The following is a 27,636-nucleotide window of genomic DNA, read 5'->3' as shown; positions in this document are numbered from 1 at the left end:
TGGCCCCCACACACCTCCAGCTGTTCTTGGGGAGGAGGCTGGACTTATATCATGACCTTCCCTTATAGAGTGACTCTGAGTGTCATCACTTAAGGGCCCAACAGTACTTGGACCCAGGAGCCCACCAGCCCATGCAATGACTGTTACAAATCCCTGGTGCCTCGTGACGCAACCCCCAACTCACAGACTCTGATGAAGTCTTGCATGAACACAGCACAGGGTTTTCTGTCCACAGCCCCAAGGAAAGACTTTTCACCTTTGCTGCCTTCATGAAAACATTCTTATTTATCTTACCTCTGTCCGTATCTTTTTATTCATTTGCCTTTTCATTATTTATTGAACAGTTGTTGAGTGCCTGTCATGTGCTAAGAACTGCAGTAGGCACTAGAGATTTAACAATAAACCAGGAAAACCCCCACCTCATGGAGCTCACAGGTCATTGGGAGAGACAGTCAAACAAACCTTTGGGATAAGCTCAACTTTCACCATGGGTGTGGGTGGCAGCGCTGGTACTGCAGCCAAGGGGTCATACGCAGGCCCAGTCTCTTGGCACCGGACCCTAGAGAAACCCTGCTTGACTTTAGATTAACCTGAACCTACCTACCGATGACTTTTCCTGTCATACTCCTCAGAAATTCTCCCTTACATTCAACCAAAATCGGGCTCCCTCTAACTTCTACTGTCCTCAGACCTGCTAAGCAGGGCTCTGAATCTTGTCTTCCTGATTCATCGATCATTTTCATGCATCATTTCCCAAATCCTAGCTGAGTCCTGACCTTTCCCTTGCACTCTGTTCCCATGGTCCTGCTTGCCATTAGGCATTTCCTCTCCATGTCCTGCCGACCCCCTCAAACTAATCCCCACCCTGACCCTCACCCCAACATGCCCCCAGCCTGAATCACATTCCTTACTACTCCCTTAAAACAAAATTATTCATGAGTGTCACTCAAATCAATCATCATCAGATAAAGCCTTTTTTCTAATATTTAAAAAAATTAGAAGCAGCACCTCAACAGAAACGTACTCTGGGACTGCATCACTGTCAAAAAAACAGTTTGCCTGAAATAACGGAATGAGATGACATGAAATAAACCAAGATAAAATCAAATGTGTCTGGATGGCCATTACACCTCAAAATAGCAAAATGACATTGATCTTGTTACACTAGATGTTACAAACCCCAAAAAACCCTCTGCCGTGACTCTGGCCATCTTTTTCTCAGTCATTGCATTAAGAGTAAGAAGCACAGAACCCTACACACACAACTGGCTAAATCATGAGGAGTTAATAGAGTCTTCTTTCTTATTTCTGAAACTCTTTCCCCCTCTGATCCCCACCAGTTCCCTCACCCATTTCCAAAGTCCATTATACTTGGAAGCCTTATCTTTTCCTGGCTTCCCAGGAACCCCCAACAGCTTTCCAAACAGGGATGAAAGTATATCTCCCTCACTCCTATCTTCACCAGGGAATTCAAGATGAAAACTAACCAAGGAGAGTGGCTGGTCCAAACCAAAGGATAATGCGTGAGTGCTTCCCCAAACCTCCATGTAAACAGAGAGGTGGGCTGTACAGAAAGGTCTCTCACATGGGACTGTGGAGAGCCTGCTCCCGCACCAGGTAAGAAGGCCCAGGTAGGAGGGTGGCAGGAGGGCAAGGACTGAGGTCAGGACAAGAGGAGACAGGAGAGGAGTGGCAACCTCCTCTGGACAAGTTTTCAAGGCATAAATGATGCTCTGCTTTGGGAAAAAGAACAGAAAATAATATTCAGAAAAAGGTAGTCTTTGGTGGTTTGGAAAATTTTGAGATTAGTTTGAACCGGCTCAGACCTTGACATCTTCCCAGAGGCTTTCAAGCTTTGCCTGTGCAGACATTATCTGACAGTCAAGATATAAAAATCTGAAAAAAAAAAAAAAAGCAGAATCTGGAGGAAAATCTGAAGGAAAAAAAAAAGCAGAATCTGGAGGAAAGCTAAAAAAAAAAAAAAGATAAAATTTGATTTCTTAAGCCTGGGCATAAAGTCAAAAGCACTTTCAGTAAAAGTATATGTCATGGCCCCCAATGTCAAAAACAGGTTTAAATTAGAGAAATAGAAGTTTCTTGTTTCTTTATCAGCATCTTTCACTCTAAATTTGCTAACCACAATTGATTAAGATGGTAATAATCAAAAACGTTGGAGTTAAAGCAATGCCATAGTTTTGTTTATGAGGCTGACCTAACCATCTAATTTCTTATTTGAACACAGGCAGACTCCACTTCTTCCTGCCCTAGACTGTCCTGATTTATTTAGCTGATGGTGTCTAAAAAAATTAGCACAATTCCATTTTTTTATTGGCATAGTTCAGAGATTGTTAGGTTCCCAACTGGCTCTGATATGGAATCAGCCTTTCCATTTCTCCATGCAGTAACCCCATCTGGTGGTAGAGAGAATAACGGCAGTGCTACCAGTAAACACTTGTCTTGCTGTTCTTTCAAAAGCAGTTTCCTTTACTTGTCTAAGTGTATCAGACATCGAATACATTAACTTTGTATCTTTTAATGGGATTCAAAGCATGTTGCCATTGAAATGAAAAAACTCATTTACAGTTTGAATATTTTACACTTGATCTTAGCAAAAACGCCGAGAAGCGATACAGTTTGAATATTTTAAATAAAGCTGTTAGTTCATTTGCTCATTTATTTCATACATCCTTCCTAAGTGCCTAATATGTACCAAGTATTGTGGCAGGCTCTGACAACCAAGGAAAACCAGGCATGGCTCTTGACATCAGGGAATGGGTACAGCTCAGTAGGGAGACAGAGAAGTGATCAGGCACTTCTAGTGCCTGCCATAGTGCGGGTGCTCAAGTATTTGTTGCAGGAATGCTGAAAAGGTGACCTGGAAGCATGCAGTAGGGTCACTTAACCAAGGCTCAGTAGTGGCGGTGCAGGGTATTTAAAATATATACCACATGTCAATGTGTTACACTAAAATAATGTGCTCATTTGAAGAAGAGTTTTGGAGGAATAGACACGTATATTTCACACCACAATGGCACCAAATAGTAAATCTGTATTTTCTTGGAAGTTTTAGATAACCAAGACATTCTATTCTGCAAACTACCAGTTACCCAAGGTCTTGGGTGTCTTAGGTAAAGCTATTATATTTTAATAAACACAGTCTCCTCTGCATGCTTGGTTAAGTGTGCAAAGACATGTGCCATTTGGTTACAATGGAAAAGAAAATATATACAAACCTTTCTTCTCTTGCTTGTCTTTGCTCCTCTCTTTTGTCTAAATATTCTCGGCTAGTGGAATATGCAGAAGAAACAAAATAAGGAAGGAAAATAACAGATTTAGATGCTCATAAAATCGCCAAGAAATTCTTAGCAGTATATCATGAAAGCCCGCTATTGCCTCAGAAATGGAAAGCGGTTGGAGTAGAATTTTTAAAAACCAAATGTAAAAGCTGTACATTAAAAGTGCTACATATAATGGTTTTTCTATAAAATCACAGGGATGTCTGAAAACACACAATTACTGGACTTACACAGACATAACTAATGGGTAAGAAAAACGAGTATTGGGGGGGAAAGAGAAACAAAGTTTGTTTAAAAGATTAAACAACACATAAAATATGGCAATGACAAGCAAGCAATAGCATTCAGAGGTGATTAACACCCAGTCGAGCTCCGGTATGTCCACAATTGTCATCGAAGAATGAAATCTGAGTGAGTCCAAGTGCCTTGGTCATTTTGTGTTGCACTCCTCAGTCTGGGCTTCCCTCCCACAGCCTAGGATTCTTTCTCCCATCTCTGACATTCTCAGTTCCTCCGCAGGGATCAATGGAAGCTCTTGCTTTGTATATTCTCTTTTGTCTGCACCCAGGTCAGACAATGCCCAACTTGGTCCAATTTTAATGTGTGTTTTTCTGTTCCCGCCGGTGAGGTTCCAGCATGAATCCAAGTTTAAGACTATGTGGCCAATCACCTCCCAGGGGACCATTTATTTTCCCGGAGAATTCTGACATCTTGGTTTTCTACATTGGACCTAATGCAGTTTTCTACCCCTCGATGCATCGGTAACTGGATATAAAAGGGCAGTAAGTCAGAGCAACTAAAACAAGTTGCTCCTAAACAAACAAGTTGTTTGCTTTTAAAACAAGTTAGGAGAGAGAGAAAAAGCAACAGGGACTCAACTTTGTTATCATTTATGAATATACATCCTCATCGCTTTCCATACTAGAAATAAATTTTTCCATAACCAAAGAAATTTAAGACCATATTGAACAAAAATAACAACAGATAAGTCATAACTTTTAGATGGTATTCAAGGAAAAAGCACAAGGAGCATAAATAGCTGAAATCAATGAAATGGCTGATGTAAGGCCAGTCATTCGGGTAATCCCAGGGATGACTTTATAAAGATTTTCCTATTTCTTTTTTGAATTTCTTTTCATTCAGACATTCAGACTTTAAAGAAGGAACTGTAGTTATCATAATTATGTGTGGTTTTTCCTAATGATCAGCATTCCTTCCTAGATAAGGTTTATTTTAATATTGCATATCTATCTATCTGTCTATCTATCTATCTATCTATCTATCTATCTATCTATCTATCTATCTATCTATCTATCTATCTGGTCTACTGACCAAGTGAGGATTACATCAAAGTAACCCATCTTTAGACACCATGTTCATAATTAACTGTTCACTATTTGTTATTGGTCCCAAACAGATCTCATTTGTCATTTAAGAGCACAGAGAGATTCTGGAGATTGTGTGTGTACACACACACACACACACACACACACACACACACACACACACACAAGAACATAATGACTGAATATATATTGCAATGCACTATTCTTCTCGGATTCCAATGACATGAATGCTAGACACTTGGGTATTGTTCCATGGGTTGCTGAGACACTGTTAATTTTTTTTCAATGCTGTGTTTTTTCAGATTGGATAATTTCCACTGTTCTGTCTTTAAATTCAGTGACTTTTTTCTCATCTCTATTCTGCTACTGAGCCTATTTAAATAATTTTTTATTTTGGTTATCATATTTTTCAGTTCTATGTGTATTTACATTTGGTTCTTCTTTATACCTTCCATTTCTTTGCAGAGATATAGATTTCATTTGTTTCAAAATTATTTCCCCTTACTTCTTAGATCCTGTTTATAATGGATGCTTTAAAGTCTTTGTCTAATAATGACATCTGTGTGTTTTTTTGTGGTTAGCATATTTTCTCTTTTCTCTTTGAGTTAATATTTTCCTGGTTCTTGGTACGACAAATTATTTTGTACATTCTGTACATGTAAGGTATTTTCTAATGAGACTGGTCCTTTTTAAATTCTATGAAGAAACTTGATTGCTCTCTTTTGTTCTCCTTTAGTAGGCAATCAACTAGGTTAGATTCGGCCAGCCAGTTCTGTCTGTTTTCTGATATTGGTTCTAATATTAGCTCAGTTTTCAAATATTGTTAGTGTTATGTGGCCAGCCTGGGGTCTGAGTGGTGGGTCACTCTGCACTTAGCTCTCAAAACCTGTATTATGCTATTTAGGTCCTGAGCCACACATGAACATATCAGAGATGAGCTCAGGAGGGCGCTCTTGATTTCTCTACTCCTTGTGGCTTTCCTACCATTTTCTGGCTTCCTTGGGGCTCCCTTCCTAGTCCTTCAGCCAGAAGGCCGAGCTTCATTTTCCCTGCTTTGCTGCATGCTCTCAGTAACCCCATCTGCACCCAGGGCAATGCAGCAGGAGGACCCAGGGAGGAAAATGGTGATTTGCCTCGTGCACTTGGGGGTCACAGCTCTTCTGGTTAGAGGAAGGGTTCTCCTCCCTTGGAGTTTAGGCACCTGTGTGGGCATTGCTGCCATCACTGTGTGCTTCTGTAACAATATTGCTTGGAGGCTAGGGTAGGAGACAAGGAAAAAATATGAAAAAACAGGAGATTTTTCTCTATTCTCTGGCCTTTAGCAATTCCTTTTGCTGCTCCTCCATCCAGAAAGAGAGGCCTTCTCTTAAGAGTTCCTTCAATGCACACTTGGTACATGCTTCTGGCTTTTTGGGGTACCTTTGAGAACATGCCAGGTGATAGTGGAGGGCAAACATGGTAAACTTTCACAGATTTGGTAGAACTTTGAATGCTAGTTTCCTTCCCCAATTCCCCTGCTCCTTTTATACTTCAGTTTTCAGAGCTCCAGGCATGCTGTCCAGGATTTATGGTGCACGTAGTGATGCAGAAAAGACAGGAGGGAGTATGCTGACTCCATTTTCCCCAGAACCTGTACTGGTTTAAGAGATTTCAGTCAAAACCTTTAGATGTGTAAACTAATCCCTGAATTTTCCAGGTGTTTCAGTCAGATTCTCTGCTGCTATTTGGTGGTAAAATGTGCAAATCTCTCAGACAGCCCTGACTCAGGAAGCATTTAATCTGTTCCAGGGTCTTTCCAAAAGTGACAACTTCCTGAGCTACCTCCCGAGAAATGGTGCATTCAGGTCTGGCATTTCCGTGTATCATTTGGTAGAAATCTGACAACTTGGGGTATGCCACCCAATCATGGGGGGCTGATGTTGGTTTACTTCATAAAGCCCATTAACTGAGTCTTACATAAGCCAGGGCTGGCATTTCATCACAGACTTGGGATATTTGTTCTCACATAGTAGGGAGTTACAGTTAAGGCAACTTCACAACTCTGCTCATATTTTGACCCTTTCTACAATTACATGTACTTTTCCTGGCTGCTTAAAAAAAAACAAAACAAAAACCAGTTATGGAACGTGTAAATCCTCACTGACCGCGCTTCCCATTCTTTGTAGGTTTAACTGGGAGTAATTGATGGGAATACTGCTTGTCAGAGAAAAGGAACTGATGAAACAGGAAATGGAGATGAGGAGAGACACGAAAAAGAAGAAAGAATGCAGAAGCTATAGGGAGATGACTGGGAAGGTGAAGAAGGGAGGGATGAAAAGAGGGAGACAAGAGGAAAGGAGGGGAAAGAAAGAGGTGGAGGAAGGAGGAGTGGCAGGAATGAAATTTGTAAGAAAAGACTCAGCAAGTGTCTTGCATCCTCTAAAGCACAGCACAGCATGAAGCCCAGGGGAGGGGAAAGGTGGGTGGGGAGAACAGGTGAACTGGCTGTAGGAGAGACAGCTACGCTGGACTCAGCAGGGGCAGACCGGCTATGGCAGGAACCTGGTGTGGGCCACAACCAGGCACATTCTTGGAGCTAGACGGAGACCCAGAGACTGGGAGTAATCAACATAATGACTGTTTCTCCCCCATAAGAGGAGAATTATTGTTTTAAAAAATATTGACGATTGCTACAGGGAACAAGAAGCAAACCACAAAGGGAGAAAAGCATTTTCTTTTAGGCATCCAATAGAATATGAATCAAATATAAGTAACTTTAGGGGGAAATGGCAAATTAAGTTAAGAAAATTAGATGCTCTGTCTTTAGGAAGGTCTGGTAAAATCATTTTAAATAATGGAGGACTCAAGAATACACAAATCCTTCATTGTATTTCGCTTGCTGGCTGTGCTACCTGCCATACAGTTAGAGGGGAAAAAGGCCACAACTAACCAGATTTAGCCTTTATCAGGTATGTCTTTCTCTTCCTTGGAAATAGAGACAAAATCTAAAGCAAACACAGTATTTCCTAACCCTATAACACTATTATTAACCATACAGAACTGTGAAGACATGTACTTTAATTTCAATTCATTATTTAAAAAGTCTTAAAATGCTTCTTACTTGAATTTGTTTCTTTCTTCCCGTTCTATTCTCTGCAACCTTTCTTCTCTCTCCTGTCGCCGCCTCTCTCTCTCTGCCGCCAGTGACTCTTGGTGCTGCCTAAAGGATGATGTGAGAAGACCACTCAGTGATGACCTAAAGATATAATGAGTTAATGTTTTAGTAGTTTGGTCTGTGTTTAAAAGTACTGAAGTAGGAATGAGTCAGACCTTGCTTAGAACTGAGGGTATGCCAGAATCTAGATAGTACTTGGGGAAAATTACTGAGTGTTTCAGGTCTTTTGTTCCAGGATCTTCATCTGTAAATGGAGATAAATAACCTCCTTCAGGAGTGGGGAGAACAAAAAGATGGTAACGTATATAAAATACCACGCATTCTGCAAACCATCAACAAAATGAAAAGGCAACCTACTGAATGGGAGAAAATATCTGGAAATTATATATCTGATAAGGGACTAATATCCAAAATATATCAAGAACTCATACAACTTAACAGCAAAAGAACAAACAATCTGATGAAAAATTGGGCGGAAGATCTGAATAGACATTTCTCCAAACGGCACATACAGATGGCCAACAGGTACATGCAAAGATGCTCTACATCAATAATCATAAGTGAAACACAAATTAAAACCACAATGAGATATCATCTCATGCCTGTCAGAATGGCCGTCATCAATAAATCAACAAATAAAACAAGTGCTGGTGAGGACAAAAGGGGACCCTGGTGCACTGTTGGTGGGAATGTAAATTAGTACAGCCACTATGGGAAACAGTATGGAGGTTCCTCAAAAAAATTAAAAATAGAACTAACTATACCGTATGATCTAGCAGTTCCACTTCTGGGCATTTATCCAAAGAGAACGAAAACACTAACTCGAAAACACATATGTATCCCATGTTCACTGCAGTATTATGTACAATAGCCAAGGTATGGAAACAACCTAAATGTCCATCAATGAATGAATGGATAAAGAAGATGTGATACACACACACACACACACACACACACACACACACAAGAATATTATTCAGCCATATAAAAGTATGAAATCTTGTCATTTGTGACAACATGGATTGACCTCTAAGGCACTGCACTAAATAAAATGAGTTAGATGGACAAAGACAAATACCATATGATCGCTCTTATATGTGGACTCTAGAAAATAAATACATACACATATACATACCTACATACCAAGCGCATAGATAGAACATATTGGTGGTTGCCAGGGGCAGGGAGTGGGAGAAATATTTTTGTTTTAGTTTAAATAAATTAAATTATTCCTCATTAAAAATAGCATAAAAAATATAGTACTAAGCAACAAGCTTGGCACAAAAGCAGTCAATCTCTGTCTCTCTCTATCTCTTTCTCTCTCTCTCTCTCTCTCTCTCTCTCTCTCTCTCTCTCTCTCTCTCACATATACACATTCATTTTAAAGTTGTTCTATGGTACAACTTTGATGAGCTAGAATGAACATTCAGTCTAAGACTGTTTTCTACTTTAAATCTACTAAATATATTTTACTATACATCAGTTTCTCAATATACTGCTTCAAAATAATTGTGTCATCTTAAAATAAGGTAATGGGAAGACAGAGTAGTAGAAAAAGACCTAGTAATGGTCTGAAATCTGAACAGAATTAAGGAAATTTCATTCTACGTCAAGAAGCATCCAAGAATATTCAGCATGTTCAAGAAACAGCACTTGACTCTGGAAAATGCCATATTAACAACTGGAGTGTTCACTGAAGGCATATGGGGATGGTCAGCGGTGGGGAGGCATCAGTCAAGGATCACAGGGGGGGTGGGTATCACAGGAAATTTTAACTCAGGAGAATGGAAGAAAGAAGGGAAAATTAGATAACTACGTGAAAAATAAAGAAGGGGGTTAGCTGGGAAGAAGAGTCCGTTGGACTTCGGGGGAATAATACACAAAATCTTTATGGACAATTGGGCCTTCATTTATTAGGGGTGGGAGGGGGACACTTGTAAACTAAGATACAAATATTTCTGAAATAGAGCTTGGATAAAATCCTACTTCAATTCAGTGAAAATATGCCTATCTGGTAGGAAACACAAGGTATAGTGCAGGAGAAAGATGTGACTCTATATCACACACATCTGTCATAAGTCCCAAAGCCATTCTCCCTAGAAAAGGCAAATCACCCCTGGTTATCAGTCAGAGATGGGAGGAGAAGTAGAAGGAAGAAACTGCCATCCTTGATAGCTACAGGGAGGAGGTAACTAAATCCTATATTCCAGGCTCACTAGGGAGCCGACTGTATCAGCCATGGACAGTTAGGCAGAGATAGAATTTTATTTATCTTTCACATAAACGAAGTCCAGACTATGTTGTATAACTTTTATCTTGCTTAAGCTGTTGGATTTTTTCCCTGTTATATGCAGCCCAATCTAATCCATAATCAGAGCGGAGGGGTTTCCCATACCTCTTGCATAATGATTGGTAGAAATTATAGATATATTAGGTTTGTTTAACCTGATCAATTTTATCTTACAGATAAACATATATATCCTGGTGCCCCCAATTAGAGAAAACACCATCTTCTCAAATACACACAGACTATTCAAAAACTGGCAATCAATCTTGCCACAAAGCACATGAATGAATGCCAAGAACTGGTTTTATATGGTCTACCTTCCTAACCACAATGCAAATGAGTTGAAAATAAATAACAAGAAGATAAATTTGTATATGTGCCGCTGAAGCGAGCACATCAAGAAAATAAATTTGAAAATCTGTATAACTGGAAAATGAAAAGTATAGAAAATTAGAAAACATTCAAAAGGTACTATAATGAATAACTTATATATCAAGATTTGCAGTGTGGTTCTAAAAAAAGTATTTAAAAGGAAATTTATTGCCTTTAAGTGTTTATATTAGAAAAGATGAAAGAGTAAAAACTAATGAGTGGACAACTCAACAATTTGAAAAGTAACAATGGAATAAATTCAAAGAAGACAAAGGAATGAAATAAAGAAAACAAAAGTTAATCAAACAGGAAAATAAAGATATATATAGAAAAATCAATAAAGCAAAAAGCTGGCTTATAATTTTTTTGAAAAAACTAATAAACAAATTTTGTCAAAACTGTTCAATAAAAAAGACACAAACATGCAATATTTAAGAATGACAGGTGATAAAATGATAGAGATAGCAGAAATAAAAAATGTGAGAAAATAAGGGAAAATTTTATGACAATACATTTAAAAAATAGATGATTTTCTAAAAATGTATAACATCAAATCTGACTCAAAAGAAATAGTAATTTTGGGTAGCTATTAACCATTAAAGAAATGGAGTCAATTAATTACATATATATCCACACACACACACCAAAACAAAATGAAAAAATAACCCCACTAAGCTCAGATTTCTTAAGGTGATTTCTACCACTCAAGGAAGAGTTCAGCCTAATCATGTACGAAGTTTGAGAGAACAGAAAGAAGGGAAAGCTCTCTAACTCATTTTATGTGATTAAAAATACTTTGACATAAAAGCCAGACAAGAAGTATGAGGAGAGAAATTTATATACTGATTGCAATTAGGAACACCACTACAAAAATCTGAAATAAAATCATATTGGTTTTGTCCAATGACTACAACGATATTTTAAGATGAGAATATCGATGGATATAATTGACCACATTGATAGATTGTCAGAGAAAAACCATGACCACCTCTGTAGGTGCAGAAACACTTTAAACTCAATACTCATTTGTTTTGAAATTTTTTATCAAGCTTAGGAATAGAAGTGAGTTTCTTCACCTGACAATGGGTACTTAAAGAATTTTTTAACAACTATGGTAAGTATTCTGAATGCTGAACCATTCAGAGCAGTTTAATATTAGAAACGATGCAAGGATGCCCCCATCATTGCTTACATTTGACATTATTCTGGTGGTCTTAGCCAGTACACTAAGATAAGAAAAATACATACATTAACATCATTTCCTTGTTTAAAATGAGAATATTAGAGCCTGTTTACATTTAGAATAGTATTAGAACTTAAGAAAGTTGAAAGTGTCCAATCCTGTCAGGTGAATGCTGTCATTCCTTCTCGGGCACCTCTAAGGAAGAGAAACGCAGGTCACCTCCTGCCCACTTGGACCTTGTCTGAGCAGATTTCTCATTGTCTCCGAGGCTGGAGTACACCAATGGACACACCGGTGGGCGGCACTAACAACACGTGAGGCTCTTTCCTTACACATTTCAGTTCTTTCTGAACTAGAATGTGAGCTGCTAACTCAAAGCAATGAGGAATGGTCCTTCTTTTCCTGAAATGAAGTAAAATGCCTTGAGCAATTCAACATCTATCCTACGGAGTGCCCCAACACAGATCCCTGGAGCAAGAAGAGAGAATTAAAGGATCCCCAAGAGTTTATCTGTCCTGGATGCACATAAGCCACTTTGGTCATACTGGAAACAAAGAGTTATAAATATAATCTTAATAAGTTCAATTTTCCCACATCTCCTGTTACCTAGATAAGCCCAACATGTGAGAGCATAATCCGTGGTCCTATAAATCCTGTTGCTGGAAATGGGCTCAACCTATAATACCAACGCTGGATTGCATTCAGACTGTACAAAGGGATAGCCCACATCATTTAAATGAAACCAAATACCAATTCAAGCTAGCATGATAAATTCTTCTCTTGATAAAGACATCTTTAACAGATTCTTACCTTTCATATTAAGTTTTCCAGAAAAATACCTACAGCGGTTGGAAGTTGCGGCAATGTTTAATCTTGACTAGTCTGAGGACCAGCTATGATGTTAAGGAATGAGCACAGGACTTGGAGTGTGCCAGACACTTAACCTTTCTGAGCCTCAGTTTACTTGTTTGTAAAATGGAGATAATAATACTCCTGACTCATGAAGGCCTGTAAGGTTGAAGTGAGAGTGTATGTATGAGTTTGCTTAGAACGGCATCTGGGCTATAGTAGGCACTCAGCAGATATCACATTATGTTGGGGATCTAAAATCTGTAGATGCAGGGGAAGGTATGAGCTGTAGTCGCCAAGGCCAGATCTGGAATATGACACCGGCAGTCCCCAGCCTGAGAGGATGGAGTGGGCTGGGGGTTTGATCCGAATCTTCTCATCATGGCTACCAGCTAGATCAGTCATCGGGACTGCATGCCACCCCGGAATGCACCTGGAAAGCTGAAGTCATCTAAGTTACACCAAAGGCAGCTGCAACTGAGTGAAGCCACATAGGAATGCAGGTGGCGACAAGCCAGAGAAAGATTTTGCAAGGGAGCGGATGATATACTCTGAGTGAGAGGAATTGCAATATTTAATCTTGGCCATACCAACCTCCAGGATCTGCCCCAGAAATCCCATCTGTTTAAAGCCTCCCTCACTGGGACATCTGGAACAAGAACTCTATTTCACTGAAATATGGTTGGTAATAATTGTTAACATTTGTGGAGACAATATGCTGTGCCAATCATTTTACATGAAATGGCTCTTTTAATTCCTACAACTTCTTATACTAAGTTCTATTATTATCCCCTTTACAGATGAGGAAACTGAGGCACAGACAAGTTACGTTTAGGACGTAGCAGAGCTGGGCGTTTAAACAGGCCTGTTAGGCTAAGCTTCAGTCTTACAGAAAGTCAAAGAGGAAGGAGTACATTTCATCTCCTCGAATGAGGCTAGCGTTACTTTGGTATATAACCATTTTGGAAGACAGGTTGGCAATTTCTTAAAAAGCTAAATATGCACCTACCATATAGCCCAGCCATTTCATTTCTAGGTATTTATCCAAGAGAACTGAAAGCACATTTCCATACAAAGGTTTGCATACAAATGTTCATAGTCAAAAACTGGAAACAACTCAAATGTCCACCAAGACAACAGATAAATTGTGATACATTTATACAATGGAGTACTATTCAACAAGAAAAAGGAATGAACTATTGAAGAATCAACAAAATGGATGAATCTCAGAACAATGATGCCTCCCAAGAATACATACTGCATGATGACATTTCTACAGAACTTTAAAAAAATGTAAACTACTCTAATGATAGAAAGCAGACCAGTGGTTGCCTAGGAATGGAGAGGGACAGCCATAATCACAAAAGGGCATGAGAAAATACTTGGGGGTGATGGATCTCTGCTTTATCTTGATTGTGGTAATGGTTTCACTGTTTTATACATATGTCAAAACTTCGGTGCACTTCTTTGTATGTCAATTATATGGCAAAAACTGTTTAGAAAGGTATGCTCCTTTTGTAAGTTTGAGTTAAGTAAAATCTTATTTGTGAAAGAAGCAAATCTTCAACATTTCTTATTCAAAATATAACTTATAATCTCTAGTTAACAGAAGCCAAATTAATTTCACAAGTTATCTGACATTTGAAATTAACACTTAATTCCCAAGTAGATAATTTAATATGAAGATTTAGAGGTTAAAAATAAGAATAAACTGGCAATTCAATGATGCAGAACAGTAAGGCTGGCCTCACAACCTGACTATGAAATTAGGGTCACCGAATCCAATGGTCACAGGAGAGGAGATAACTCTGGGAGAGGCCCAGCTGAAATAAAGAAATGCCAGAATCTTCCTTCACACCTTCAGGGCCATACCCCAGCTGTCAGGATAAAATGAGCAAACTCTTAGAAACAGGCAAGTTTTCTCCATCACTGCTACAATACTGGAGATTTCTGCTATCTAAGGCGGGAACATGGATTTAAGGCTTCTTTCTGCTTTCTCTTCGCCAGCCTGTCACATGCTGCTTCAGTGCAGATCTGAGCTTCCCAGCCATGGGAGGGCACCGCAGGGCTCATGCAGCTGTTGTGGAGACTGGTCCCACATGCGCTCACACATTACTGTACTGGCTCACGCGTAAAGCACGAAGCCATTCCTCCAGACTTGGCTGGCGTCACACTTTGGCCTGTCCATTGGCCCTTGTGCAGCCTCCGACCCCAGGCATACACAGTTCTTGCCCGTTCCCTCTTACTTTCCACCCTCCTGTCCAAGACCAAGTGAGTGAGTCCTCCAGCCAGAAGGAGGTCAGTCCTCTCCTGTCACAGCTCCAGGTCCACCCAATTTGTCTTCATAACTAAACCATGCTGGCAGCTTCCAAAAGCACTGATTGCCACCAGCATCTCATGTGTTCCACGGTTTCCAGGCCTTGCTGGCCCAGAGCGAGGCCCATCCTTTCCTATTCTCTTTTCTTTGCCAGCCCAGGCCAGCTTACCCTCCCTTACACATTCACCTCTTCTCTAAATACCACATTTCTTCAAACAGTCTCCCAGCTTTTTCGACTCTCAGGATCATATTTTGAAGAAAGATGTGAATTCATTCTATTTTCTTATCTCCCTCTTTACCTCCCTTCCCTCACGTATCCTCACCTTCCCTCCGGGCAAACCTAGAGGCAAAGTGCAATTCGCTGGAAGTTAGTGACTCAGTTTCCCAGACGTCTCCCCAGAGTCGTCCCTCATGAGGTCAGAGCACCTGTGCTAAGTTCCCCACTTCGGTGGTCCCTCTCTAGTTTTTTCTACAAAGGTTCATTATCTTCACGATATTTCCCACAATGGAAACTCTTTATATGTTGATGGTGTGCTTATCTTCTGTTTCTGCTAATAAATGTCATCCTGAAGTCAGGCAGAGGTCAGAGTCAGTCAGTGTTGCATTCCCAGGCCAAGCACAAGGTGGGCATGTTGTGAGCACTCAGTCAGTATTTCCTGAATAAAATATATGAGTATGTAATATTTGTGAGTGTGAGAGTGTATGGGTGTGTGTGTGTGCAGCCCAATGGCCAGGCTTCTAGTTGTCACTGATTACAATGGTTTCGCACTGGCATTATACTAAGATTACAGAATGAAAAGGGTAGGAGGGGTGGGTCTTTCTTTCTTCCTTTTTTTCTTTCTTTCTTTTAATGTGCGTGTATCTGTCTACACACACACATACATACACGCACACTTTACAAAATCAACCCTGAAACTTAGTCTCTTCCATTATAATAACAAAGCTTCTCAGTCATTGCTGGGCTTTGAGGTAAGGAGTAGGGAAATGGGATAAGAGAATAAATACCAGGGACCCAGGAATACATTTTCTGGAGGAAAAATCTCTGTTTCTTCCCCTTTTTACTCTGTAATCTTTATGCAAGGCTTGTGCAAAAGCACTGTAATCAGTGACACCGGAAACCTGGCCATTGGGGATTGTCACAATGCAGGGGTGATGGTACCCGGGCTCACTTTGCAGCACTGAATAAGTGCAATGTCTCCAGCTCTGTGGGTGAAGGAGTTCCATCTGCACTTTTTAATGAGTGATATTTGCACTTGCTTGTTACCGACCTTACCTAATTCTAAGTGTTACAATGTTCTCACTTCCAAATGGAATTACAATACATACCTCTTAAGGTTGCTACATACATCGTTTATGTAAACAAGGGTGAGAGAACTGTCTGATTAAAAAAAAAAAAAATCTATCCTAATCCCACTTTCCAAAGGAAGAAAACAGGGTTCCGACAGGTTAAAACTGCTGTGTGTGTGTTTGCCTGCTTATTTGACAAAGAGTACAGGGCCCGGCTGGGCAGTGCGCAGGAGGCTGGCGGATCTCATGCAAGAGACACAGACATGGCTGCTGCCCATGAGTGAAGAAACCCTGAAGGCAGAAGACGAGAAACATGGGAACAGCACAAAGTGCTCTCTGCAAAACCAAAAAACTATCTTTACAGTTCACGTGAACATGGATTCTCCAGAGTATAATTCTGCTTGTCTTAAAATAAATATTTCCCCCCAAATCTTTTAACAAAATGGCCAGTCCAGGAAGGTAAACCATCTTTATGCTGTGGCTTTGTGGGACCCAGGTGACCTGCCATGGACCACACGTTGTGAATCCCATTTTAGAAACAAATGGATAAACACATAATGATTCAAAGGGCTCAGCTGAAATAGAGGAATACGAACCTAAGCGGATGTCACAATTCATTCTGTCTAAAGAAGTCAGAGAACTCTCACAGGTCAGATGGTACCTACATGGGTCTTGGAGGATGAGAAGGAAATCTACTAAAGAAAGAAGGAACAGACAGAGCAAATACGAAGGAAGGGGCCTCAGGTGAGCCTGGTATGTTCATGTGACATTCCTGTGAGGTCAAAGTACCGGGAGGATGGGGCACAAAGCTGGAAGATGCACACAGAACCCAAACGTGAGAGACCCTACAGGCAATGTTAATCAGGCTGCGACGACGCATCGATAGGCTGTGGGAGGCAGTCAACATTTCCAAACAGGAAGTCACCTGCTCAGGTCTGTATTTCAGAAAGGACAGAAGATTTTATACACATACATACATATATGTGCATATATGTACTTACATTATGCGTAATATTTATATATAACATTTATATATAATACATATATTACACACACACACACACACACACACACACACACACACACACAAAGGGTGCCAAAAGAAGTATACGCATTTTAAGAAAGGGAAAATCTGTATTAAAATTCTAATAATATATACCGATAGCAAAAGATGAATACAAGTCATGTTTGACTTCTGCAATTACAAGAGGTGTTCAAAGTGGTTACCATCAGTCTGATTTTATACAGTTTTTTTCCTTTCTTAAAATGTGTATACATGTTTTTGGCACCCCCGTATGTGTATGTATCACTGCAATGTATAGTCCAGGCGTGACATAGACCTTGAATGAAATCTATGGTAGTAGGAAAGAGGAGGAGGAGTCAGATTCAAAACACATGTGGGAGACAGAATCTCTAGTGTCTGCTGAGGCCCCAGAGCCCCCGCCCCCACGCCGCAGGGTAGAGGGCTGATGCAGAGCCCAGGTCCCCTAACACCCACAAGGTTGCAGAAAGCCATCGGGGAGCCAGACCCTATTACAAACCCACTCTGTCAGGGGACTGGTGCTTCTCCTGTGTGCACTTCGGATGTAAGACAATCAGTTAATCAGGACCACAGTGTGCCTTACGGGAACTCATTATCTGCAACAAGATTGCTATCAGGAAATAGCAGCTGGCAACTAGGAAGTCCGCTTGCTGCTCACAGTACCAGGAGCACGTGGCTTCTTTGTTTGCACAGTAGGGAATCCGTCCACGTTGGTACCCTTTCTTTCCTGTTGGCAGTGGTGAACTGGGCGCCACTAATTGTGATCACATAAAAAGGCAATGCCTTTTATCCCATTTTACATGCGATTCAGCATTCTCTCAGTGATTATTTTTAAAATCTACTTTGACCAATTTAAATGTAAAATTAAAAAAAAATTTTTTAACTAGAGCCCCATTGAATGCAGAGGCTCTTGACTCCACTGACACAAAAGGGCAAAAGTACTGTGTAGATCAAGTGATGGAACACAGCCAACAAGCATTTGGGATCCAGAAAAACATGCAGATCCTTTATTTGCACACAGCAGTGATTTGAAAACCAGACAAGTAGAACCTCAAGGCACATGGAGCTACTAGTAAAGGCAAGAAGTGATAAAAGTTAAAGCTGACTAGAACAGGAAGACACAAGCACCTGGGTCCATATAGAACCGACAGTCCCCAGGGAGGAGGAAATCAGGATGAGGAAGGCACAGGCACAAACAAGTTACACTCATGGCAATAATAGTCAACGGGCCTGCCAGCCGGTAAGAGCTACAAGAGCTGAAGTAACTGAAACTAGGCCGGAAATGCATGGAAATGGAGACCTGCACTCTGAGGGAGGTGTGACCTCCAGTGGTGGAGACAGGCGTTGAAGGGGATCACAGGAAGTGAGGTTCCACCAGGAGGAGTTTACCCAGGAGGTGAGGCCGCCACTGGGCACAGCAGCTCCCATTCTCCGAGGCCTAGCTACTTGGTCCCAGCTTCCCCAAATGTTCCTGTGGTTTTTATTCCAGTAGTGTCGATACCATACGAAACTCCATAACCACAGATGACAAAGTAGCAGGATTGTTTCAAGGTAGCACACGATCTACTCCTACTCCAAAGACTACTCACGGAACGGGACAGACAAGAAACGCGAGGAAGAAGAGCTCCTGACAGCCTAGAATGGTTGACGAGAGAATATGGGCATCAGGAGGAAATGGGAGATGATCTGAAGGGAACAGCCTGAACACACAGACACATAAACACATTCGTATTCCTGTTGGTATATGACAAATCTGTAGGGAAATGATGGATTATGCAATAAATGGTATCCAAACAAGTGAAAATATTTATGTAGGATCTCTGCCTCCCACCCTATGCTGAAATAACTTCCAGATAGGCAGAATATTTAAATGTGAAAAACGGAGCTATAGATGTACTAGGAGAAACCATGGGAGAAAAGACTTTCCTCAGGAAGAACACAAAACCCAGAAGATAGAAAACATTTATCAATTTGACTCCTAAAATTTACATTTTTCTACATGGCAAAAACACCACAGATGAAGTGGAAAAAAACCAGTGACAGAGGAAAATCATAGCGACTCCTCTCAGTTTATGAAGAACCTCTACACTTCAATAAGAAAAACACAACGATCATGAACCCCAAATTCACAGAACAGAAAACATTAAAGGCTTCTGAACATATGAAGAACAGGTAAGAGAATGCAAATGTAATTTAATGGCACAGAACTCTTCACTACCAGGTGAGCAAGGGTTGAAACGCTGAATGACCCTTTGGCAGGAGCATGGGTAAATAAATAAGCTCTCTCTCAGTTGAGAATCCAAACTGGTACAATCTTTATGAAAAGCAATTTGGCAAAAGTCAATCAAAATTTAAAATGCACACTTGACTTACAAAATCGATTTCTAGGAATTTAGCCTAGAGATAATCACACATGTGCAAAATGACACAGAAGAATCACACTGCAGTATCATTTGTAACAGCAAAAGATTGGGGCCCATCAGTATGGGAGTGAGTATACGACGTAGCATCCAGAGAAAAAAGTAGGCTGTAGCCATTAAAACAAACAAACAAACAAACAAACACAACAGCTACTAGTACTGCTGTGGAAAGAACCAAGATATATATTTTAAGTGAAAGAGCAGGATGCAGAATAGCTTGTGTAGTTGTTAATATTTGTGTATAGATATGACAACCATGTATATGCTTATGTGAACATAAGCTATCTCTGGAAGTATACATAACAAAATGCTAGGAGTGGTTGCTTCTGGGAAAGACAGCTGGGAAGAAGGAGCTTCCCTTTCACTGTGCACCCCTTCACAACTTTTATATGTTCTACTGTGCACATGTAAAGCCTAGATAAAAATTAATAAAATAAAATTTAAAGTTGCATCCTTTATTCATCCTTTATTATCCATTATGACTTCCACGGGGGAATGTCATTACATCTATCTGGGCTCACCATCTTCCAGGAAGTAGGAAAAACTCTACTCAGACAACTAAACAAGGCAAAAAATTCCCAAACTCTTCTAAGGGCTCTTGACATGAATCCCTACAACAGATAGGTGATTGTCGATTTGCAGTGAACAGTGGCACTATTGTGAGTGGAAAAGAGAACAGCACCAATGCTGAAGGCACAGATTGATCCTTTAGGTTTCAGCTCAACATGTCCTCCCTGGCCCCTAATATCTGAGCCTGAGGTTCCCCTGCATGCTCACTCTGAGCCCTCAGCATGTCCACCGGCTCATCCTCCCTTTCACAGTGTAGGACAAGTACTCTCAAGCCCCCCACAAAAACTGATTGCTTCAAGGCGCCTTCAGCCCCAGGCCTGGGGACTTCCTGTTCCCTCCTAGTAACTTGGTAACTGCTATTAACCTCCAGCCGCCATGTATGAAAAGGCCCACAAGATGGAGATGTCACTGCAAAGATGGAAAGAGAATGAGCTCTGCCCTTCCCAACTTCGCAAGCCACAGATTCACTGTGATGTGATTATTGCTTGCTTGTTTATTTGTTTCATTTGGATACTTGAACATGAATGGTTCAATTATTCCTGTAATTTTGTTTTCTTTTTAACAAGAAAATATTTAGAACTTTTCCACTCAAAAAGTACATTTTTCAAAATTGAAGCACTTTAAAAGTCTGCTTTCATTAAACAGTTGCATCTTGTTTGCCTGAGGGCCTTTGCAAATAATTCTGGTTTTCCTATTTTGTTTTGGCACAACTCAAGTTCCAATGTCATGAAAATTAATGCTACAGTCTCTGTTTCTAAAAGAGGGCCCTATAAATGAAGCTGTAATAGGAGATGTAAAAATGGATTATTTTTAATTCCTCTGTTTTGACTTCATTTTGTATACTGTTTCTTCAGTTCTTCCTTTCTAGGTCAATTTCTCATTCCAAGTTTTATTAACATCCAACACACTAATTTGCTTGGGAAAACTATGGAAAACTCTAAGTTCACAACGATTCTCAGTAATATGTCCAAAGTGGCCGACCTGCCTGCAGGGGTATTTTAGTTGGCCTAGTTTACCTAGGACTTCTGAGAAGTGAGTCTTGTTTCCAAATCAAGGGAATGGAGTTCTAGAGCTCCCGAGTACTGCACAGGTCCCTGGCACACTGCTTAGTAGTCAGGGGTACGCTGACAGAAGATGTGGGTTCTCATTGCAAAAATGTAACTATGGTTCATAATAGTTTAATATCTTTCCTAAGAAAAGAGTTGTCTTTTTGGTTTTAATATGATATGGGTGTAGGAAACATCTGAACAATAAATCTTACACATTCTACTGAAGTACATGCCTCAGTAAAAATAATCATGTATCTTAATAGCGCAGAAAGCACTTGTAAATATGATATTTGATTATGGGTGACATCCAAAGAATGCAGCTGTCAAAAAGAAAAAAATTAAACTGTATAAAATATGTATTAGCATAAGCACAACTGGCATAATACGCTTGGGTGATGGAGTACAAATTTGATTTGGAGTTGAGGGCCCCTCTTATTTTTTTCTTTTTCTTACAGTCACACAACATAATCTAGCAAGGTGAGAGTAAGAAGGGGTGATGCAGCCAGGTCTGTTGGCTTCCTGGTCTTAATAATGAAACCGTATATCTAATGTTTCAAATGATTCATTACATGGTTTTTCAAAGCCACAGACAGTGGTAGTCGGAAAAACATGCATATGGAAAGTAATAGACTCTTTGCAGCTACTTTACTCACTCATGGATACAGAGGATGGCAACGGTCATGAATTTCCTGTGGCAGAAGTGCAGTGTAACAGAGAACAGGCAGCCTCGAAGACGCTCCTGCCACTGGTATTCCCCAGAGACAGTTGTTGTGCACACGCTCCCCAAGAGGGACTTCATCCTAGTGCCTTCTTCAAGCCGAGGACTGCTTGGTCCACATCTCCCGAGGTGTCATATAGACTCCTCATTCTTTGCATGCCCCAGGCTGAAAGTCCCTAGCTGCAATTTGCGTTTCTCCCAGTATCTTCTGTCTCAGTTCCTTGCTTCTATTAATAACATCCACATGCTCACACAAGCCTCACCCCTCACTCACTCTTCTTTGTCTGTTTCTACCCTCCTGGCAGAAGCCACATGTGTCCCAAACTACTTCTCGCCTCAAGCCCCTGGGTCATGTCTCTTGGACTTGGAGGCAGCTTCTGGCGGCCCCTACACCTGCAGCTTTACCCTGCTAGGCTCCATTCATTGACGTGTTAGAGTACATCATCAGCTGCTTCAAGACCCAAACAGCCCTGTGGGCTCAGGATAAAGACCAGCCTCTTCTCCAGGGCATTCAGGTGCTCCTGCATCCAGCCCCACTCTCCCTCCTTTAATTTCCCACTCCCAGGAGACACTCAGCCAGTCCAAGCAAGAAAGGAGACACAGACAGGCGTCCCTCAGGAGCCTGCATTTCTGGGCCTTCCAGCTCAAAACTGGACCTGGGTTTCCAGGGGTTGGGAAGTGGGTGGAGTCTGGGGCTTCCACTTTAGGACCTTGGAGGAACTGCCCCCAAAAGCCCATGGCTTTGGAAACCTGAGGACCCCTGTCCTTATAACTTCTCACCTGTAGGGGCCTCCAAACTGTTCACCAACCAATGAGTGGGTAATTCACCCAATCCAACAACTAGTGTTTCCCACAGCTCTGCTCTGCACGGCCAGGCCCCAAGTATTGTGGAGGATACAGCAATGAACGGAGCCTAGTTCCCACTCTAGAGGTGCTGGCAGCCAACAGGTGTGAGCTGTGCAATGTACTATCAGATTAATATTCCTCACTTTGGCCCCAAATCTCACGTCCCATATATATGACAAGGATCCTCTTTCTGTGTGACCGTCTGGCAATACAGGAAACCTCAGCTAACCCCAAGAAGAGGCACCCTCAGGTAAAAGACAGAGGGTGTCTTCAGGGTAATCAACTTGTCACTTCATTACTAAGACCTGAACCTGACTATGCCCAGCCCGGGGCCACACCGGACTGGGAAACCTGCGAGCTTGACACTGTGGGGCTTACAGGGCATCTCAGAAGTTAACAGTGATGTGTGACCACACAAACCCCACTCACAGTCCTTCTTCCTGGGGCTGTAAGAGCTTGCCTGCTCTACTCACACATCCCGACTGAACCTCTAATCGTCAGCAGTGCTCAGCTAAACACACTTCACAACACCCAGGACAGGATCAGAATACGGAATACAGGTCAAAACTGTTTTAAATTCGGGATTTGAGGCAAATGATCCCTGCTCGTGTCTAGATTTCTGATCAGTCACAAGCTGCTGGAAGCCATACTCCATCATCATACATTGTCACTTCTCACTGAACCCACACGGTGGGGCCCACACAGCACTCTCACGTGTACTTTTCATCTGCTCATCAAAAGCACCCTCTAATGTAGGGTTGGCATAATCGGCATTTTACCCTCAGGGGTGAAATCACTTCCCGGTGAGTGAGATGGAAGCCTCGCCAGTGTTCTCTAACTCAGCACGCTTGCCATTTAAGGGTAACTGTTTGTAACTGTTCTAGAATTACAGGCCTTACCTTTCCCTTGTAAACACATCCTTGAGCAATCACTCACTTCTAGGAGTTATAATCAGTTAATGTCTGGTGGTCTAATACTCTTGCCAAGTTAAATTCCTTCCATGGACCCATACAATCCCTTTCTCTTCTGGTAGGTCCTGGATTAATTTCACAATACCTTAATAGGTCCACTACATCCTCATTTACACAGAATTAATCATTCAAAGGTGAAAATTGATGTGTATGAGGCAAACAGCAGAGCTGACACTACATCTAGAACAGTTTTTGAGGAGTGAATCAAAACATTCACATTTAAATATTTTAGGAAAAAAAGTGCATGCTTTCTATTGAACGTGTACCGGGAGAGGAGACAATAACATATCATCTTTAATAAAAGATTTACTTACTAAGTGGTGTATATTCTTGCCTTTGGACTATATTCTGTAAATGAAAATCCTTCAGATTATATTTTTGATCTATACTTCTCCTTTCAGCACCCTTGGTGAAACGGATTCTCTTCACTTGAGGACACTGAAGCCATCAACGTGCTTCTTAAAAAACCCACCTTTCCAGCCTGGCGTCCTGTGGCGGTGAAAGAGACGATGTGGAAGGGGTGGGCCCACTGGGCCCAGACGAAGGTCTTGAGGAGTGATAAGAGTTGCTTCCAAAGTTGCTGTATCTAAAAAGTGCAGAGGTTTAAGTTGGGAGAAATTAGTACATCGGTAAATGAACAACATTTAGCAAACTCAATTTTTGCAAGAAAAATAGTCTGAAGATGCTAACATTGTTCGTGATTGCTCTAACTGCTATGTTTTGATTATCGCTCATTAGAGAAGATTCCCAAAGTCAAAACCATTAGGCATCAGGATTTGTGACAAAGAGTTTAAATAAAACCCTCTTATTTCCTGTCTTTTAAAATGTACAGTAAAACTATTTGCTGTAATTAAGAAATTGAGAATCCAAATTACTTTCATTTGAATCATGAAGATTTTTCTTGCTTCTCCTGGTGGTACAATTAGCATCGCATCCATCAATGATCTCCAGAAAATGCCAGATGATTGACTAAAGAAACACCTTATTAAAAATTCTGCTTTAGGTATTTCTGAATCAATTTCATTCATGAAACAGAATCTCATTGTGTGGCTGGTGATCAAGGAGAAAGTGTCCCCCCGCCTTCTGGACTGGCCCGCTGTGTGTCCATGTTTTCATCCAATATTTCCCCAGAACCAAAATTATAGCTACTAGGTTTAAATGAGTGTTTATCGTTTCCCAGTCATCTCTGAAAGTTTCAGGATTTGGAAAACTCTAGAGTTTTCTTTCTGTTTTTCAGAATAGATGTTCTTTAGCAGTTGCATTTAGCCATCATCACTCAGTGCATTCCCAGCAAAGAGAGCATCACCTGAAGGCCTTGCATGGGGGTGGACGCTCATGATTAGTGACAAATAACAAGCTTCAGAGAGCTCTGCCTCTGTCTACTCAGCCACAGAGCAGGACCAACCCCTTCCCCTAAACTACTTAGGGACATTTTATTTGGGTACATGGGACCTCAAGGGTCACTATGATATAAGTACACAGACTTTCCTGCCATATGGTGAATCCAGTCCAAACTGCTATCAACAGAAATCCGCACTAAGCATTCTGGGAAGCAATCTGACTTCAAAATGTAGGCAGATATCCTTTGACATGAGTCTACTTTGGGGAAGTTATCATAACCTCATGATTACTTATATAACAAAAATGTCATGCAGGGAGATACTCACTGGAACATTACTGATATCACAGTGAAAAACTGGAAACTACCCAACCAAGTAACAATGTAAGAATGGCTAAGAAAGTGTGATATATTATTCAGTGGAAAATTATGCAACCATTAAAAATGACTGCCAGTTTTATAAGTGATAACATAAAAAATGTTTATATATAAAGAGGGTGCCAAAAATAAATACACATTTTAAGAAAGGAAAAAACTGTATTAAAATTGTAATACTCAATATATACTGATAACAAAAGATGAATACAAGTCACGTTTGACTTCTGAAATTACAAGAGGTACTCAAAGTGGTTACCATCGGCGTGATTTTAATACAGTTTTTTCCTTTCTTACAATGTGTATACATTTTTTTTTGGCACCTTCGGTATATAGGCTGAATTAAAATATCACGATATAATACACTAAGTTTGATCACAACTATATAAAAATATTCTTAAAGGTCAAAAATTATGTGTAGAAAAAAGTGTAAAACCAGACCATCTTTTTTAAAAAGTGGAATACAGAGAGGAAATGTCAGATTTCCTTAATAAGTTACATTAGTAAAATGAGAAAGAAAATATTTACATTTCCCCCAATCTATCCTGTGTTGCTAAGTCTTGTATGCTGGGCTGTTGCTCTTGTTTGTTTATTTGGTACCACATGTCAGTCCTGTGCTCAGGACCAGGCCCTTCACCGGGTAGATGGGGTCTCCAATCACACAATGTTACTCCATCGTCCTCCTCTGTGAACACACCACTTTTGTGGGACTTGGTCTCTGGCATTTATTCTCTGTGCTCTTGAGAAACCCAACACTCTACAGGTCCAACAGGTTCTCTGAGTGTTGGTGTGATTTTTCAAGAGGGCACCCAAACCACAGGTCATAGAGAAAGCAGAAAAGCAAAGGATGAGTAGACCATGCAAAGAAAGGAAGAAGGAAAGAAGGAATAAAAAAGCTCAGGGGCAAAGAAGAGGGAGAGAGGCAAGGCAGCAAGCACTGTGACGTGGGAGGTGAAGGAGGCTGCCGCCAGAAGATGAGTGCTCAGGGAGACCAGGCCTCTGTGCTCAGGCTTCAGCCTGTGTCACCCAGCTGCCTGGACTCTCAGCTCATTATTGTACACAACGAAGACATCCCCTTCCGACCAAAAGTGGGCATCCTGTGGAATGTCTTAATCAGTTTATGCCATTAAAATTATGTTTCAGTGACATTATGAAAGTAAAACAAGCATAATGTGTTTATTCCTCCTTTGAGTTTTCTAATGATTGAGCAAGTAATTCAAATACCTCACAGTCTGTGCAATTTTGCTTTTCCATTTCAGCCAAACTAATTAGAACATACAATTCACTCACTTAACTCTTCAGTTTTTATTATTATTATTATTATTATTATTATTATTATTATTATTAATGACTAACTGGTTGATTTCTATTATAACCTATTCAGTCACCCAATGGTCAGTCAAATGTGTGGATGGACGAAAACCATAGTGAGTGACCATCAGAAAATTAATAGGAACAAACAATGTTTATACAGGATACAAATTCCTGTCAAATAGTTTAAAAACTGTAAACTTTTCTCAGTTAAATCTAATGAAATCCTCATTCACAAACATGCAGCTGCTGTCCTCATTTATATGTATATTCATTTCAGCAATTTACATTTCTACCTACCGCTCCCATCCCCCAGGGCTATAAGTAGTAGGAAAGCTTGGGGACCAAGTGGGAGGGACCTGGATCCCAGGAAAGCCCCATTCAGAGGCTGTGAGACCATCACCAGAAAGTCCTGGATCAGCATCATGGATTAACACCACTGGGGAAGATGAGGTTGCCAAGATATTTTTATTCCAGTCAAATGTACAGCTCTTAACACTCACATAGTGATTGTCCTTGCAGGGCATAAGGGCCGTGTTGGAGACAGTCCATAAGAACTGTAGGAGTGTGGGAAAGATCACAACAATCTCAGAATTTTAAACCTGGAAGGGACTGGTAGAGAACCTGTCGTCTGGAGATGTTCAAACTGGAGTTCACATGCTCCTGGAGGTACACAAAGCCAGGAAACAGGACATGCATTTTCAGATCCTCGAAGTTCCCCATCTGCTCTTTCTTAAAATGGATTTTCCCATGGCCATCCTAGGGTCTTCCAGTTCTCCTTTCCTGCCTTCCCTTCCACAATTGCCTTGCATTTTTAGAAAAAAGAAAAAAAAACAAGCAGTCTTCTCATCCAGGCTGAATCAGTGTGGGGCAGTGCTTTGAGCTGTCAAGTCTCCAGGGTGAT

At 40.7% G+C, this 27,636-nt stretch overlaps 1 protein-coding gene across 13 annotated transcripts in view; it reads right to left on the bottom strand.

Moving 5' to 3' along the window:
* The window catches only part of FHOD3 (formin homology 2 domain containing 3), a 436,559-nt gene that overhangs the window by 91,470 nt on the left and 317,453 nt on the right, over positions 1-27,636 (bottom strand). For 7 of the 13 annotated variants that reach the window (XM_033087594.1, XM_033087598.1, XM_033087586.1 and 4 more), the window contains 3 exons: positions 24,180-24,293; positions 7,743-7,877; positions 3,234-3,284 (listed from right to left, as the gene is read on the bottom strand). In XM_033087594.1, the coding sequence (XP_032943485.1) occupies positions 3,234-3,284; positions 7,743-7,877; positions 24,180-24,293 (300 nt within the window). The remainder of the gene's footprint in view (positions 1-3,233; positions 3,285-7,742; positions 7,878-24,179; positions 24,294-27,636) is intronic. The other 6 variants (XM_033087595.1, XM_033087589.1, XM_033087588.1 and 3 more) reach the window with 5 other exon arrangements.

This window comes from Rhinolophus ferrumequinum, chromosome 19 (assembly GCF_004115265.2).
Source record: "Rhinolophus ferrumequinum isolate MPI-CBG mRhiFer1 chromosome 19, mRhiFer1_v1.p, whole genome shotgun sequence".
Classification (NCBI taxonomy): domain Eukaryota; kingdom Metazoa; phylum Chordata; class Mammalia; order Chiroptera; family Rhinolophidae; genus Rhinolophus; species Rhinolophus ferrumequinum.
The sequence above is the reverse complement of the archived record's forward strand: the minus strand, read 5'-3'. Positions and strand labels throughout refer to the sequence as shown.